The following is a 17598-nucleotide window of genomic DNA, read 5'->3' as shown; positions in this document are numbered from 1 at the left end:
CAGCTCATTATGCTGCCTGCAAGATAATTGTTCATAAAACTGTCAGCATTGATTTGATACCTATTAATGTGATGTTTAAATGTTGGGGATTTCGCAAAGTTTGTGGTATCAGAGCTATAAAGCTAGTAGTAACATTTTAGTTAGAATGACTTTCGGTTAACCGAAACCAATTGCACAATTCCAATTCTACACTATATTCTCTAAATATGTTACTAACTAAAACACTCAATTTTATTGTTCAAAAGAACCGCATGTATTTGAAATAGAAATCTTTTGTAACATTATTAGTGTCTTTACAGTCAATTTGGATCAATTTAATGCATCCTTGCATTAGTATTCATTTGTCAAAAAAAAAAAACTTTTGATTGGTAGTTTATATTTAACAATGATATAAAATTATTAGATTTGATAAATTTTCGTTTGTTGACTTCAAAGGTAAGTTAAATATAAAAAAATAGGCTGAAACGAGCATGCACAATTCAATATCCAGTGAACAAAATGTATAAATGACAAAGTGATTGTGCGTTGCAGACTTGGAACTGGGGAATGTTCTGCTTTTTCCCATTGATGACAAACAGTCGAGGCTCAGTGGAAGAGACTATGTGAGCCGGCAAGCTGTTTATGTCTTTAATCTACTGCTGTTAATTATTTTTAATCATTCATTTATTAAATAATTGTATGCCTCCTGTTTCTCTAGTTGGCACTTATAGTTGCTCAGCAGAGGGATAAAGCCAACAATTTGTCAGGCATTCGGCTCACTGCCTTGGATGAGGGCCTCAAGAAGATCTACAGAGATGCCAAACAAAAGAAGGGTACCCAGCGCTTGTTTGTGAAACTAGTTGGTTGCAATGACGTGGCTTTCTCTAGTCACCTTATAAACAAATGAAATATAATATGAAAATCTATTAATGCAGTCAAAACAGATGGTACAGCTGCCAATGAGAAATACACATCCTTGCTGCAAACCTGCTGTACTAAAACCTAAGTTCAGTGCACACCCCTTTTTAAGTATCATAAAGATTTGATGGGATTGTTTCCAAGAGGTGGATTCATTTCAAAACGCGTAGAAAAGCGTACTCCCAAGGCCTACGCATAACAGAAACTTACCTAGTCTAGACTGTACAGCTGTATTTTGTTTTTGCTCATGTCTGCAGATTTAAGATGCTTCTAAATAAGAATGTGTGTAATGTAGCAGCTGTCTTTTTAAATGGATCATTATGCGTTTAAGGTCTTTCACAAGGACTGTGTTTATATTTGACAGCTTTTTGTGTAAACATGCACTGGGAGGACGTGTTTGTCTATTGTGTTTGTGTCTCTCGCAAGACTTCAGCTTCGAAAAATGTGTTCTGTGTAAATGGCCATTTAGTGTAAATGGCTCTTTAGTTAACATTTTCTGTGTTTTCTTCAATAGCAAGTGTCCATCTGCCTCGGATTGGTCACTCCACTAAAGGCTTCAACTGGTATGGAACAGAGCGACTCATTCGCAAGCACCTGGCCACCAAAGGCATCTCCACATTTATGTATCCTACCCGAGAAGAACTGAAAAGTTTGCACTAATTTTTTCTCAAAAACTGCATACTAGTAAAACAATGAACTAAAGTCGCGCTTCCCTTTTAATAAAAAGAAAAAATGGAAAGAAAAAGAAAGCAGCAGTTAAGAAAGCATCTAATAATAGCGACTCCAATCAAATCTTGTCACATTTATTTAAATAGCACTAAATATAATAGTTTGCTTTAGAGCAAAGCAGCTTTACAGTATTTAACTTGAAAAACAATGTCAGTGTCACTTTCAATTAGAATTACAACTTCAGTTTTACTATGAAGCAGCTCTCCAGTTAGATCATGATTTTATTGACGTCTGACGTCAACGGACTGAAGAAATTAACCAGAGAAAATTTCCACACCAAGGAAGGAGAAGCACCACAGCACGTCTACTTGTTACGTAATCTCCACAGACGAATGGTAGTTTGAAGGTGGCAATTAGCCGGAGCAAACCTTTCTGGAAAGTTTGCTTTGGCAAAATGTCTTGAACTACCTAAACAAACTCCAGACTAACTTTGTTTAGCCTAATTTTGCTTTCGATTTCGTTTGAAGAACATTGGGGCCTTTAGAAACAACAATGAGCATCTTTTGTTATCCTTGACTTGTTTTTCAGCTACTATTATAAACGAGCCACTTCACACTCTTCTACAGTTTCTTCTACCACATGCACATCTACTCCATCAACCTCACACTCTGCCTCAGACCCAGCAGCATCCTCGCCATCTGGGTCCCCACACTCCTCCAGTGCCCTTGGTCACAGTGAAGACCTTACAAAGTCACCAAAACCCTCCACTATATCACATGAAGGTCAGGACGCACCAGGGTTGGCTGACTTTATGAGAGGTGTTCATGTCTACTTCTACAGCATGGCTGCTACAGAGAAGAAGAAGCTCGCCCGATACCTTATCACATATCCTTTCACGTTCCATCTTTACCCACACGTTCAACAAAGCCAACAAACCACTACATTACAACAACATGTCTATCATCACATTTATAAGAAAGCTTGTTGATGTTGGCGTGAGCTAATAGTTTACACCTTAATGTTTCTGCACATATGACGGCGATGAAGAGGATCTCATGAGCTCACACGTCACTCATATTGTAGGAGAGGTGGAAAGTCCTGTCCATGCACAGGTAGTACAATCAAAACTAACTTTTTAAAGAGGTTTTAATTTGCCTAATACTTATATTTATTAATTTAGTAACAGCAATATGCTCTCTTTTTTCTTCTCTGTCAGGAACTGCGAGATCTATTGCATCAGTACCCTCAGACCCTGCTTGTGAAGAAAAAGTGGTTGGAGTCTTGCTTTGGTAATCAAAGGAAAGTCAGTGTGTCTAAATATGTAATTAGGTTAACTTGACAAAGCTCCTCCTACGTTCCTTTCAAGTCAGTATGCATTAGGTTTATTCACAATCACATTTAGTATCCATTTAGAGTTTGAAATGAACTGGTCTCTCCCTGTATATCCAGTTACGGCTAAATGACGGTAAGAGGTTTTTGTCATACTATGGATCAAATAATGAAGCATTGCTTTCTATTTAAAGAGAAACAACAACAGCTGTGGTTTCACACTCTGGAAAGAGTTTACAGTAAACACAGATGCATTTACTTTCTTTATGCACTTATCTGCATGGTTAGAATGAGTTCATGAAAAACTTTTACATTATTTGGCATTTTTCTACACTATTTTACATGTGCTGTGGTTTAAAAACAGCAGAAAAAGATGTAATATGTAACTGAGCAAATAAAATAAATAAATAAAAACATCTATTTTACATACTTTTTTTTTTTTTTACAAAATCCCAGATAAAGATGTAAAAGCTGTTCATTGTCAGATCCCGGATGTCAGTTTTACTGAGAAATGCAATGCACTAAAAACCAAACCACTGATGTCTAAGATAATATGAAAGTTATCAGATGCTTATGATATAACTTATGTTTCTGGAAAGTCTTGTTGACCACTTTTTAATTATAATAATAAAAAAGTAACCTCCAGCGAACTACAGTAAGTGATGCATTGTGTTGTTTATCCTTGTTTTTAACCACATTGATATAGTCCTAGAGTAAATATTGTTTTTGTTTTATTGCCTCATGGTTTGTCATTTTAGCAGAACTCCTGTTTATTTGGTCCTTCCAGTTCAAAGACCCAATATGACCTAAAAATAAGTTCTTAGTGCTGCAATTTTCCTTTAATTTTAGTAAAATTGTTGCTTATCTGTATAGGTGTTTTTATTGTTCAGACAATATTGTAACAACATTGTTGTCAGTAATAGTAACTAATATATTATTAGGCTAGTTGATTAATAAATGTTAATTATTAATCATATTGTTTATAGTCAGTATTCTTGCCAATGTTCTCATCTCAATGTTCTACCATCAAAGTAATTATTTTGCTGTCAAGTGATTTACAAACACTTTGCGAATCGGTTCTTCAGAATAATTCAAAAGAATCTGCTTAAAAGAACAACTCGTTCATCACTAGTTGTATTGTTGAAGGCAGATAAACAAGCGCTCTGAGTCGAGGATGTGCTTTCTGGGAAGTGGGCGGAGTTTGTGGTGTGAATACGCAGGTGTTGAGAAACTAACTTCCAAACAGTATGTGCTTCGACTGCTACAGCTCGTGTGCTCTATAATGTCCAGCGATTTTGTACACTGATATTAGAGGTATCGAAATTAAATAATTCACGCGACTATATCTGCTGATCAGGTATGTACGTGGTTTATGTGGTTTGTCACGTCAGCGAGCAGTTTGTTTCGGACAACGTTGGCGTCTAATTTGTCGAATAAGTCATATGAGAGCGGAGTGGGAGTTTTATTTTGTGTATGTGTTGTCTTTATTATGTTGTATTTAAGCTTTTAAATTTTTTTTTTATAAGATTTTAGTTTTGGGAGGTGTTACCTGTATAGCAATATGTTGCGAAGGCAGAGCGAAATGTGAGACACTGGATGTTATGTAGACCCGCGGCAGTGACACGTTGCTATTTTGGACGAAATATTTACAAAATACTACTTAAGAACTTTGGTAACTCTTTATTTTAAAGTGTCCATGTTACATGTTACACGTTACATGTACTTACTATTATAATAACAATAAATTATGCATAATTGCATGCAAAGAACCCTGAGACAAATCCTAATCCTAACCATATAGTAGGAACATGAAGTTAATTATTATTATTATTACTCGGTACTTAAATGTAATTACACTACAACAAGGACACTTTAAAATAGTGTAACCAAAACTTTTTATTATTATCATTATCATCATTATTATAAGAAATGTTACTAAAATGTCATATTTAATGCGTTATGCTAACCACAGTATTTTGACGCTTACTTTTTTTATAAGAGTGTGAATGTAATGCTTTCATTTATGCGTTTTAATTAAACGTCTATCAATCATCTACTGAATTTTTCAGACAGGAGAATGACATGATTTAACTTTGTGACTCAGCGGTGTCTGTAGATTCTATGTTCTAGTCACTGAAGAAATGATGTATGATATAGTGTTCAGTGTTATGCTAATGTAAGACATTAGGTCTATTAGTACCTTCTCTGCCGCTTTTGTGCATTTGATATTGACGGCCTTAATTATCTGTGATTTTCCCATGTCTCATTTTGGTTTCCACTGCATATTAAGGTGTTTTCCGCTGATGTGTAAAGTGCACTGAATTTCATACTGTAAGTTGAGAGAAAAAGATAGAGAGAGAGAGAAAAAAATCCCCTTAGCATAATTGTGGGTTCCTGTATTCAGTAGCCAAAGGTTGCTCGTTTTTCTCAAATGCAGTTTTATTTAACAGGGTGATCATCATTCAAGGTTACTGGTGTTCATATCTTATTAATTTATTACAGATTGCTGACTGGGGATATGGAATGGCTGCAGCTCTTTTGTATTAGGCACAAGAATGATGCCTTCTTCACAGTGCTTGCAATATAGGTAAAATATACATCTTATAATGACAGAAAAGGTACTCTATATGGACAATATTGGGACACAGCTTAATTATTGTATTCATGTGTTTCAATCAGACCCATTGCCCGTGTTTTAAAATCAAGCACCCATTCTGCATTTACAAACATTTGTGGAAAATAAAAATGGGTCATTCTGAAGAGAACAGTGAATTAAAGTTGCGATAAATCAGTTTGTGAAATTTCATCCCTGCTAGTTATTCGATGGTCAGCTGTAAGTGGTATTATTTTAAATTCAGAATAGCATTTAGATAAAGCAGCCATCAAGCAGAAGACTGTAAAGCCACAGAGTCACCGAGTGCTGCGGCACATGGTGCACGAAAGTCACCAACACTATGATGATTTCATAGTTGAAGAGTTTAGTGGTTGGATGAGTTTGGTGTGGAAGTATTTGACTGGCCCGCACCGAGCCCGGCCTTCTCGTCCCACATCAGTGCCTGACCTCACAAATACTCTGTGAATGGGATGAATTGGCAAAAACTTTAATGGAAACACTCCAAAATCTTGTGGAAAGCCTTCCCAGAAGAATATAAGCTGTTATGTAGATGCCCCCCCCCCACCCAATTGCAGATATATTAGTGTCTATGTATTTAGAATGCCATGTTATTAAAGTCCCAGTTGGTGTAATGGTATGGTGTCCCTATACTTCTGTCTATATAGTGTATGTTCTATTTTTATTTTATTTATTTTTTCCAAAGCCAGTTTGCGGAAAGCCAAATTTCGTTTGCTTGGCAAAACCAGTTTTTACTTGCATTTGGTGACTTCCCAGTGTTAGTTTCGGACCCTGTAATATTTTAAACATATGATTATTGTTTCCTATTCTTGTATTGTGCAATTTTACCTCTTAGATAAAGAAAGAAATGTTTTTTAAAGTTAATTTTGGAAACAAAAAAAACACCTCTTGCACATTCTGGATAGCAGGTCGGTGCATGTGACGCAATATTGTAGAAAGAATAAAATCCCACGCACTTCTGGAGCTTGCAGGTTTGTTAATACAAGGCTCAATAAAACAAAAAGTTTTTTTTTTTAACTGCAATTTTAACACATTTATAGGTATTGATAATATTGTTTTATTCTGTTTTTTTCTCTCTCTTTATCATTTGTTTTATATTTGAAATCATATTTAGTGTGACAGTTGAATTTCAAATGTTTCTAATCTAACTGATCAGAAAAACAAGATACACTGTCAACTTACAGATACTTCAGTGCAATGAAGGCAGCAGTTCGGTGGAATACCCCAGTGGCAACCTTCCCTCTTGCTTAGTGTCTGGAAATAGTGCTACTTGCTAGTGCTACTGCAGTTAACCTGGCGATTCCAGCTATTCTTGCTCTCCAGACAGGCGCAGTCTGGGAGAGGGAAGTCTGGAACAGCCGCGTTCACTGCGCTCTATCCCAACTGTGTTTGCGCCTCACAGCTACTGCATGCCTCCGTGGGCCGCCCTGCTGTAGTCAATTGTTTTATTCTGGGGTTTTTTCTCTCTTTATAGTAATACCTTAAAAAGACAATCATCAGATGAATTGCTATAATTTTATTCTATTTACACCCCTAGTTTGAAACAAATAAATACATTTGCATTGTCATGAAATGTCTTGAATTTCTTCTATTTAGTGTGACAATTGAATTTCAAATGTTTCTAATCTAACAGTGATCAGAAAAACAAGATACACTGTCAACTTACAGATACTTCAGTGCAATGAAAATATAAAAATACAAGATATGTTTCAAAGGTATTAAACCATATGTAGATATTCCAGGAATATAAATATATCAACAACACAGTACTTTCCCAAAAGTCACACTGGCACTGGGCTGTCTATATTTATTGCCCTGTTTACAGCCTTAATCTGGCACCAGTTGTTTTTAAAAATGCCTTGAAGGTTTTTTTTTTTGTTTTGGCTGAAACTGCTGTTTCATTATACATTAGGAAATCTGCTAGCTACAGTATTAAATTATTTATTTATTTGGGGGGGATATATTTTTTGGTCATTGTGTTCATTTTCAAATGTTAATTTTTCCACATACTGTAAGAGTGCTCAAGAACTCTTGTGTTTTATATTTTTGTCCTCATTTTCTAGGTATATTTCTCCATTTGGCCACTACAGTTTACAATCCCTCAACTTTCCAGAAGAGAACGACGAGACTATGGAGAAAATCATTACTGAGGACTCCATCTGTGGCTCAAACTCCACCGATTCCCAGCTCTCTCTCACCGACTGTTGCATGTCTGGAAATGAGTCCTCTTTGAGCACACAGGCTGACTTCAGGGATATCTGCAGAGACAGAAAGACCAACTACAGATCCACACAGACCAGCTACAGCCCTTACCAGCCCCCGCTAGGTCTACCTTCTGGTTACAATCCCCAGACGCCCTTTCCCAGTCAGACGGAAGTATGTCTGAGCACCCTAGAGCCACACAACAGGGACCTGCTCCACTCGAGTTCCATAGGCAGCAGTTCGGTGGAATATCCCAGTGGCAACCTTCCCTCTTGCTTAGTGTCCGAAAATTACTGCAGTTATCCTGGGGATTCCAGCTACTCTTGCTCTCCAGACAGGCACAGTCTGGGAGAAGGAAGTCTGGAACAGCCGCATTCACTGCGCTCTATCCCAACTGCGTATGCGCCTCACAGCTACTGCATGCCTCCGCACCCCTGCATGTCCCGTGGGCCGCCCTGCTGTAGTCAATACCCTGTGGATGTGTATCAAATGGATCAGGGCTCTCATTACAGGCCACATTACCACATGCCCTGTTGGCCTTCACGTAAGTCTCGGTTCTTTGTTCAAATTCTATGTCTATTATGAATGACTCATAAGTGAGTCAGTTTCTTTCTTTTACATGGAACTTGTTAATTTGTCAGTCACATTATGAATAATTCCAACTTTCATAAGCCTGTTGTCATTAAAATTGCCTCATACTGTATGTGCTGAGTTCTTTATCAGTGGTCTTTATCAACCTTACGGGAAATTTATCCAGCCTGTGCCAACCAGATTAAATTGCAATACATTTTTGCCAGTATACTGTCAGATTAAGCAACCAGTTTCATTAGAAGATGAAACACCTAAATATAAGGATTAGATCATGCTCAGAACTACACTTTGGAGCACTAAGCATTGCATCAGTTTATGTGTGGTGCTCAAACCTACATTTTATTCACAGACCACCCACAATATAGTTTAGACAAATGTTAACGGTACTGAAATGTTTTTAATTAAAATGCATTTCTGTGTAAAGTACAGTATAATCATAAGTAGCTGCGTTTTCAATGTCTTTCCCTGCAATACTCTCTCAATTGTATAATAAAAAAATTGACATGTGATATAAATTCCTGCTTTAACAAACTTTAGTATGTATATGTAAGTATATCTGACTGTCCTCTGACAGTCCATCTAACATGTACTTTGGGTTGCCTTTTTAGTTTTGGCAAGCTAATTGGTTGCCCCTACTTAATGACCAATGGCATTTTTTTTAACTCGATTAACAAGCTGATAAAGAAAAGCCTTTGATAAAACAACAAAGAAAAGCAATGGGCAAAATCCAGTTTACAATGTGCATTTAAAGAAGTACTTTTAACCTACTATTTTTTCGTGTTATTTAACATGAATTAAATAGTTTTCATGTCAATTTATGTTCCCACTTAAAATTCTTTATGAATTTATTTTTTTATTAACTTCCTTTTAAAACATTATTTAAATAAGCACTTTTAAATATGCCTATTAGTTTGTCCATTTAAAATGTAGTTTCAGTTATAAAACTGATAACTTATTGCTTCATTTTATTTATAAATGTCACTCCTAATCCTCCATAGATTTTTGTTTGGAACAGTTAATGGTGAGCTGTTGCCACACACAAAAGGCAGGTGGTAAATGTAATTTTACTAAAAGGAAATGTTAGTGCACATTTACAGTGAACATGGTAGCAGTAATTCATCAGATGATGGAAAAGCACATTATAAATGGTCATGTATCCATAATAAAAATAATTTACTTGATCTGTAAAGTTTAAGTGTAACTCAAATTATCAGGTTGAACCAATTATATGTAATAATATTTTTGGTTTGAAAAATAAAATCAGTTTATTGAGATGTTACTGTATCGTAAATTACCTGACAAAACATTTTTGAGTGTATGCAGCAGGGCTCAACATTAAAGTTTGTCTGGGACAAGTGGATTTTTTGAAAGGACACGTAAAAGAGACTTTTATGCCCAAGTAGCCTGAATAAAAGGGCAATAACAAAAAATAACCAGGGAAGCACAAAAAATTTAAATGTTTTGACAATGACAAGGTTGTGCCCGTTGAGGCTCGCGCAGCCTTGGCAGTGTGTGGGAGAGAGACTAGTGGAGAAATCAAAGCAAATGAGCGCAACAGCACACACCAAGGAACTCACTGAACAAATGTACCATGGTAAAACTTCTAAATGTTTTGTATTTATAACATATGATATCACAAATATGTTTAAGTTAGTAAAAGCTATTATATTTATAAAAAAACTTTTTTTTCTTGACGTAACTTTTTTTACTTGGAAGTGAATGACCGATTTACTTGTCCAAAGGACAAGCACGTCAAGGCTTAAAGGGATAGTTCACCCAAAAATGAAAATTTGATGTTTATCTGCTTACCCCCAGGGCATCCAAGATGTAGGTGACTTTGTTTCTTCAGTAGAACACATATGATGATTTTTAACTTCAACCGTTGCAGTCTATAAGTCGTATAATGCATGGCAATGGTAACAAAATCAATGAGAGTAAAAAAAACATGCACAGACAAATCCAAATTAAACCCTGCGGCTCGTGATGACACATTGATGTCCTAAGGCACGAAACGATCAGTTTGTGCCAGAAACCGAACAGTGTTTATATAATTTTTTACCTCTAATACACCACTATGTCCAACTGTCTTTGAGCGCACGCACGGCATCCGGTGCGTGAGGTGTGTACACGCTCTGGCGTAGTTTACGTTAATGGGTGTGTTGATATCCAGCCGAAGAGCAATCAACCATAACTTCAGGCAAGCAGGCTCAGAAGTTGGGAATACGTGGAAAGTCACCACTCCCGAATGAGTTCGCGCGAGAGAACGTAATCTTTTAGTTTTAAGTCGGTTTGAACAATCCGGATAAGCACAAGTAAGTACCATTTTGATTAGCCATCGTACCTACAATGACTGTGCACTGTGTAAACAATGAGTGACGTATACGCGCGAGAGATCACTTCCGGATGCCGTGCGCGCGCTCAAGGCAGTTGGACATAGTGGTGTATTAGAGATAAAAAAATGATATAAATACTGTTCGGTTTCTGGCACAAACCGATCGTTTCGTGTCTTTGGACATCAATGTGTCATCACGAGTCGCAGGGTTTAATTTGGATTTGTCTGTGCATGTTTTTTTTACTCCCATAGATTTTGTTACCATTGCCATGCATTATACGACTGATAGACTGCAACGGCTGGAGTTAAAAATCATCATATGTGTTCTACTGAAGAAACAAAGTCACCTACATCTTGGATGCCCTGGGGGTAAGCAGATAAACATCAAATTTACATTTTTGGGTGAACTATCCCTTTAATGTCGAGCCCTGTGCAGATTCACATCTCACTCACTTCATCATTTCATCTCCAACAGGCCCTGAAAACAGCAGACAATCAGCCTCAGAGTTCACATATAGGTAATGTGAGTTTTTTTCTGTACAATCAATATGGGACAGCCAGTCTTGTATTGTATTGTACATGATTTCATAGGTTTCTGATTTTCACTAATACAAAAAAAACTTAGCTGTCTGAAGTCTTTATGCAATGCTTTCATGTCTTCCAGTGGCCACACCTCTCCTCACCCGCGAGCTAAACTAACCCCAAGCACAGCCCCTCTATCCCTGGAGCAGAGTAAGTGTAAATACTATAGTTGAGTAACACTGAAAGAATGTCAAATTTGAATAAGATCTATGTGCCAGTAACATCAGACTATAATAAGCAAATGGCAGTTCTTGTTAACTTCTTATCTTTTCTTCTTCAGCGTCATGTGATTCTAAAGTGTTTATCACAAAGTCTTTATGTGCTAAAACTGCTATATATACAGTAGATTAAGTTTATATCTACTGTAAAATACAGTAGATTGTACAGTATTTAAAAAATATATATATAATGAGTTATGTTTCTGGAAGGAATTTTATGTTCTTTTTCACTTTTCATTATTGCAGGGAAGGTCTTTGTTACATATGAAGCAGACAGTGAAAAACATGTCAAAGAGATCATCAACTTTGTCGCCCTACTGAGACGCAACGGTTTCTACACTCACGTAAGACAAGCAACCTGTACCAGACATTGCCTTGCAGCCATGCTTGTCTCCTGGTATGGGGTCTGCCTGAGATCATGTTCAGTCTCTTTGTTCTTTTTGCGCAGATTGACATGTTTGAACAACAGTTCAAGAGCATAAGCAAGATCGACTTCATGGAGAGATACATCAGCGAAGTAAGTAGAAACCAGGCCTGCTAGTATTTCAGAGAGCGCGTTTTTCCTAGTTTGACTTACACAACAGAAGATCTAGTGCACATTGCAGATTATTCTGAAAACTCTAGAGCAGCTCAAACAGTTTTGGTTTTACATGGCATTTAGGAGCAGGTTTTTTGGAAAGAGATGATATGACAATAATAGACCAGAGTGAAAAATAAACATTTAATTAATGGCACAACAGTCTCTGCAAACACAAAAAAAACACTAGAAAATTAGTGGAAAATATATTTAGAAGGAGTGAATGTGTGATTTTGTATTTTAAAATGTTATTTATTCCTGTGATGGCAAAGCTGAAATCTTTCAGCCAATACTTCAGTCTTCAGTTTCATGTACTTTTTCAAAAATCATTCTAATATACTGATTTGGTGCTCAGTTTTAATAATGGTTCTCATTACTATCATTGTTGAAAACAATGCTGCTTAATATTTTTGTGAAAACGATGCATTTATAGGATTCTTTTATGAAGAGAAGGTTCAACTGCATTTATTTGAAATAGAAATCTTTTGCAACATTATAAATGTCTTTACTGTCACTTTTGATTAATTTAATGCATCCTTGCTGAATAAAAATGTTAAATTCTTTCTGTCTTTCTTTCTTTCTTAAAGTCATACTTACCACAGAAATTTTGAATAGTAGTTTATCACGGTTTCCACAAAATATTAAGCAGGAAAATTTTTTTTAACATTGATAATAATAAGAAATGTTTATTAGAGCAACAAGTAAGCAAATTATAATGAATAGCATATTTGAAAATATTCAGCATATTCATAAGATATATTCAAATAAAAAAATATTAAAAAACATTTTTAAAAAATCGTATTTATTCCAATCTGCTGACTGGTGTAGCATTCTTTCTTTTAGGCTACCAGTGCATTAAAACAAGTGAAATATATATTTTTTTATTAGTGAGCTTTAAATTTAATATGTGTGAATGACTGTAGTGTTTTTTTTCTTCTTGGTGTAAATAAACTTTTCATCTGCAATCGTTTATTTATTTTTGTTTTCCTGAATAGGCTTTCACTGCTGTGTCATTGATGAAAGTTACACATGTATCTTTGGCTTGTAAAAAAATGAAATGTTATTCCTAATATCATCAAGGACATGTGAACTCTGTAACCTCTTAAATAGAACAAGGCACAGCTGGGAAAACTTGTTCAATGGTTGCATTTATACAGCAATGTTTACTGTTGAATTGCAAACAGTGGAAGAACTAACATCGCTGTTTATCGTCAACACATACAACCTTTTCTGAGGTGCTCACCATTGTTGAGGATGTCTTCAGCTCTCACAAATTTCACATTTTTTGGTTCATTGACATTGTATGTCTGATAAAATGTCACCATTTAACCTTAAAAACTTTTTTAAATGGCAAGGATTGATCCCTGACATACAGTTGAACATGCTATCACATATTCCCTTTCAAATTCATGACCACAGGTGGTTGCTTTTGGGTGAATTCATTTGTGCTGAGAAACTGAACAGGTTCAATGTGGCAGTCACACAGGCAGTGTGTTTCCTATTTGTTCTCAATGATATTTGCTTCTAAATGCATACAGCCAGTTTGAGCTTGGACATCATTTATTTATGTGACTGATATTTGATGAAAGTATGATGGCAGGAAACAATCCAACAAAACTTTTAATTTTATGCTTTTGGAGGGGGAAGAAAAGAACATTTAATAATAATAATAAAAAAAAAAACATGTAACCCTGAAACATATCATTTTAATTAAGAGATGAAATGGGGGAGGACATATTTCTGGCATAATTTTTTTTATTTTATTTTTTATTTTTTTGCTATAAAACGGTCTACTGCACTGAGAACGATAAACCTTGCATGTCTAATTTCAGTAGATTTAGTTTTTTCCTGAGTATCTGAAGTAATTGTTCCCTCATGTCCATTCAGTTGTCTAATTTTGTGTTTGTGCTCTGTTATGCACAGAAAGACTATCTGATCATCATAGTCATTAGTCCAAAGTACCACGAGATTGTGACCAATGCCTCGTTTTTCATGGAAAATGATGAAACTCTCAACACTGTCTACATACACAAGCAGGTACAACTTGGGTGGAACGGAATCTAGGTTTTTCTTTATTTTTCTTTGTCAGTTGACTCATAAGAGCGCTTTGTCTTTTAGTTACAAAACGAGTTCATTCAGAACGGTGCCAGGAATTACAGATTCATCCCCATCTTGTTTCCCGGTGCCAAGAAGGTAAAACTGCAACATATAAACCCAATTGCTTAACGAACAGGATGTTTGTGTTTGCACAAGTACTCGCCCAAGGAGCCAAAATACTAATTCGCGATTAACTATTATGATAACCGCAATAGACATTTGTGATTGTTTGTACAGTACTATAGTATCACCCAAAGGATTGCTCCATTGGATTCCACTTAAATCCAGTTCAGATGTAATGACGCCTCGTTGTTAGTTTACAACATTTCTGTGTCTGTTTCTTTCTGTCAGTGCCACGTACCTTCATGGCTTCAGAGCACACAAATCTTCACCTGGCCCAGAGACCGTGATGACATTCTTCGTCGACTCATGCGTGTTGAGAAGTACAACCCTCCACCCATAGGAGAGCTGCCCACCATTGTCTCCATCCCAATTTAGTTGGCTAGGTTTGTTTCTGTATGTAGACCCATGATATGCCAGTTGTAAACAGGCCTGGTATCCGTTTTAAATTAGTTTACCCCTCTGAGCAACTAGATGAGTGTTTAGTATGGTAAAATCCCTAAAGCTACAGTTATTTGATGTAATCTTTATAGAAACCTCATGTCATAATTAATATTTCACAACTCATCAATGATGAATAAGTCAGAATGTGTCCCGACATGTAGAAGAACTGCAAATGTTCATGAGTTACATTAGTTTGAGTGCTATGATTTTTGGAAGTTAGCTCAGTTTTTTCTTTACTTTGTATTAAGTTGTATCAAATTACGATAATTTGGGGGGCAAAAAAGGTCCATTGTCAATTGTATAGTGATGTGCTTCCACAGAAGTTGCATTCAAAACAAGCAGCTTTCTGTTGGTCATTGACACAAATCCATGTGACCAACTTGAAGTCATTGTGAAATCTGCATGGGGAAATATTTTGCTCCGTGCCAAGTTCTTGATCTTGTGGATTTCTATTGAAATTAGTTGTTTCCGCAAACATTCAACAAACAATGATAAATGTGACCACACCTTTGGACTTAATGGAGCTTTCTGTAACATACCCGGTAGCTATTAAAAAACGCTTTTAACATAGAATAACTATAGTAGACCAGAAATCTTCAAAGACAAACCTTTTCATCATGCTTCTTTGCTGTTGTGTGAACCTGAAAGAAGCCAGTACTACAATATCTTCACACACTTTTCAGAGTTTATTATATAAAACCGCTTGTGCATTGTGCCTTAGAATTTCCCTTTGAGTCATTAGAATTGTGCCAGAAGAATACAAACTTTATGTTGTGAGCTTCACATGGAGATTTCATGGTCATTCATGTTCTTAGATGATCATAGTCTGTTTTTAAAAATATAAACCCATTTAATAAATGAAATAATCTGGATGGTTTGTTATACAACTTGTACAAGAATAGAAAAATATGTTTTCAAAAAAGATTTGAAAACATCTAGTGACGAGGGTAATCTTACATGGAATGGAAGCTTGTTCCAAAGTTTAGGGCCTACTATAGAAATGCATGTATAGTTTAATGTAGCATGTTATTGAATGCACTGGTGGTGTTGGTTCAATCAAAGAAACTGAATTGAGTTGAAGATGCTTGGGATTTAATCGATTAGATAACAATGGGTGTGTGTATGGGTGCATGTTTATGTAATTGCAGTTGCCTATAAAAAAGGTTGAATGCTTTGTGCTTTGCCAGAAAATATGGCATGGCGTGCAAAACAATACCTGCCTGAGGCTATTGCCACATGCTCTAGAGAGACTCAAAATTCCTCACTCCTTTAATTTCTAAAAAATAAAAAAATAATTCTCAACTAACTGCCCAGTAGAGTTATGCACAGACTTGTAATACTGTTTTTAGCAATCTGACAGGTGGACGCACACACCCTTTAACAAACAGGGTTTATGAAATGATCAAATATATCTTGAAATGCAATATAGGTTGCTTTGGGATGAAAGCATCTGTAAATGTAAAAAGGATAATGCCAGTCTTGTATGAATTAGTTTTCACTGAAAACAATAGAATTATTAGTATTTATGGGTATTTTATATATTTACAGGGCTGTCAAGCAGGAGTTTCAGTGGAAAAAAAAAAAAATAAAATAATCTTTTCCCCCACAAAGCGATTTTTAGGGTCACCTTTTTGAAGGTTGACATCCCCAGTCCTTAATGTAAGAGAGTAAAACATCATCTTTTGTGTTTAATGGAATAACGACACGCGGGTGAGTAAATGATGTCAGAATTTTTCATTTTCAGGTGAAATATATCTTAAACGCTTCTGAACTAAACATATATCAACACACCTGTCAAAACAAACTTCTCTCAAACAACTGTCATGCAGGATGGACTAGAGAGCTCAATCCATTTAGTTTGTGTCTTCAAGGAGTTACTGAAGGTTAATTAAGCCCCATTAAATAAAGTGTAACCCTTCCTATTGAGGCTTATCAGGAATGAATTATTCTAAATCAGCCGTAACAATATAATCAAGAGGATTTGGTCATAGAGAGACTGACATAATCCTCATATGAACAATATTAGCAGTATCCAAAAATGATTTGCTGAGAAGAAATGGTTATCAGTTTGTAATTAAAATGAGATGAGAAACAGAATGATTGATTACTCAACTCAATGACAGAAAAGGTTATGGGAACAGGATCTCCAACATAGTCTTTTTATAGCTGGTTAATTTCTAGATGAAACAAGTTAATTCCAGGAATATGTCATCCATCAACTACTACACAGCTCTGTGAAATATTTTGAAGGTTTGTCAGTGACAGTGTTTTTACACCTTCACGTTCATTTGGAAAATCTACAGAGTCCAATCAGCACTCGCAGGACAAAACTGCTGTTCTTTGCTTTGTTGTGCCTTAAGAAGGCACTCTTTACATGTACTATCAGATGTTCTATAAGAAATCAGATAGCAGGCCTACTTAATAATACTGTATTAATAAGACATTATTGTGGTGGATTCTGGGGCTAGCTGTCACACTTTTTACTCAAGTGAATATTTTCCAAGTAGGTTTATTTTTGCAAGTCAATTTATGTATCACTTACCTTTTAGTGTTATCAGAACACAACAGCAGGGCAGGTGGTCACTTCTTATATTTAACTGACATTTAGTCCATCTTACCTTTGATGCTTGTACATTAAAATATATGAATATATATGAAAGTCCTTACAGTAATGTTTTAATTTTTAGCCAGTGCAGTTGAGATTATAGCTACATTTGTTTCCTAATAGGGTAGTAAACATATATTATTCATGTTTTTTCTATCCGCCAGTTATAATGTAGACCAATGTATCGCGTGCGGGTGTGGGGGGGGGGGGGGGGGTCCTTTAGATATATATTAAATGTAGCCCTTCTCCCCTATAATGCTTTAAATGTACATTAGGATATTAATATTAAAGCAAATCCCTGCA

The 17598-nt window shown here is 35.9% G+C and overlaps 2 protein-coding genes across 6 annotated transcripts in view; both read left to right on the top strand.

Annotated features, from left to right (window-relative positions):
• chd1l (chromodomain helicase DNA binding protein 1-like) overlaps positions 1–3545 on the top strand; it is a 20688-nt gene extending 17143 nt beyond the window's left edge. For all 3 annotated transcript variants that reach the window (XM_016467166.1, XM_016467165.1, XM_016467167.1), the window contains 6 exons: positions 532–602; positions 698–812; positions 1412–1520; positions 2155–2451; positions 2597–2678; positions 2783–3545. In XM_016467166.1, coding sequence (XP_016322652.1) covers positions 532–602; positions 698–812; positions 1412–1520; positions 2155–2451; positions 2597–2678; positions 2783–2905 — 797 coding nt within the window. In that variant the 3' untranslated portion in view covers positions 2906–3545. The remainder of the gene's footprint in view (positions 1–531; positions 603–697; positions 813–1411; positions 1521–2154; positions 2452–2596; positions 2679–2782) is intronic.
• LOC107673545 (adapter protein CIKS-like) lies at positions 2931–17598 on the top strand. Of its 3 annotated transcripts, none has more exons than XM_016467170.1 (10): positions 2931–3031; positions 5398–5482; positions 7591–8273; positions 11128–11170; positions 11317–11384; positions 11699–11796; positions 11901–11969; positions 13953–14066; positions 14148–14222; positions 14478–17598. In XM_016467170.1, the coding sequence occupies exons 2-10, from the start codon at positions 5451–5453 to the stop codon at positions 14622–14624; spliced, it is 1329 nt and encodes a 442-aa protein (XP_016322656.1). In that variant the 5' UTR covers positions 2931–3031; positions 5398–5450; the 3' UTR covers positions 14625–17598. The 3 variants fall into 3 exon arrangements, with proteins under 3 accessions (XP_016322656.1, XP_016322655.1, XP_016322657.1); XM_016467169.1 differs by lacking the exon at positions 2931–3031 and adding an exon at positions 3992–4252; XM_016467171.1 differs by lacking the exons at positions 2931–3031; positions 5398–5482 and adding an exon at positions 3993–4252.

Source organism: Sinocyclocheilus anshuiensis, unplaced genomic scaffold (assembly GCF_001515605.1).
Source record: "Sinocyclocheilus anshuiensis isolate Anshui unplaced genomic scaffold, SAMN03320099.WGS_v1.1 scaffold44, whole genome shotgun sequence".
NCBI lineage: Eukaryota > Metazoa > Chordata > Actinopteri > Cypriniformes > Cyprinidae > Sinocyclocheilus > Sinocyclocheilus anshuiensis.
Note: the sequence above shows the minus strand (reverse complement) of the source record. Positions and strands in the feature narration are given on the sequence as shown.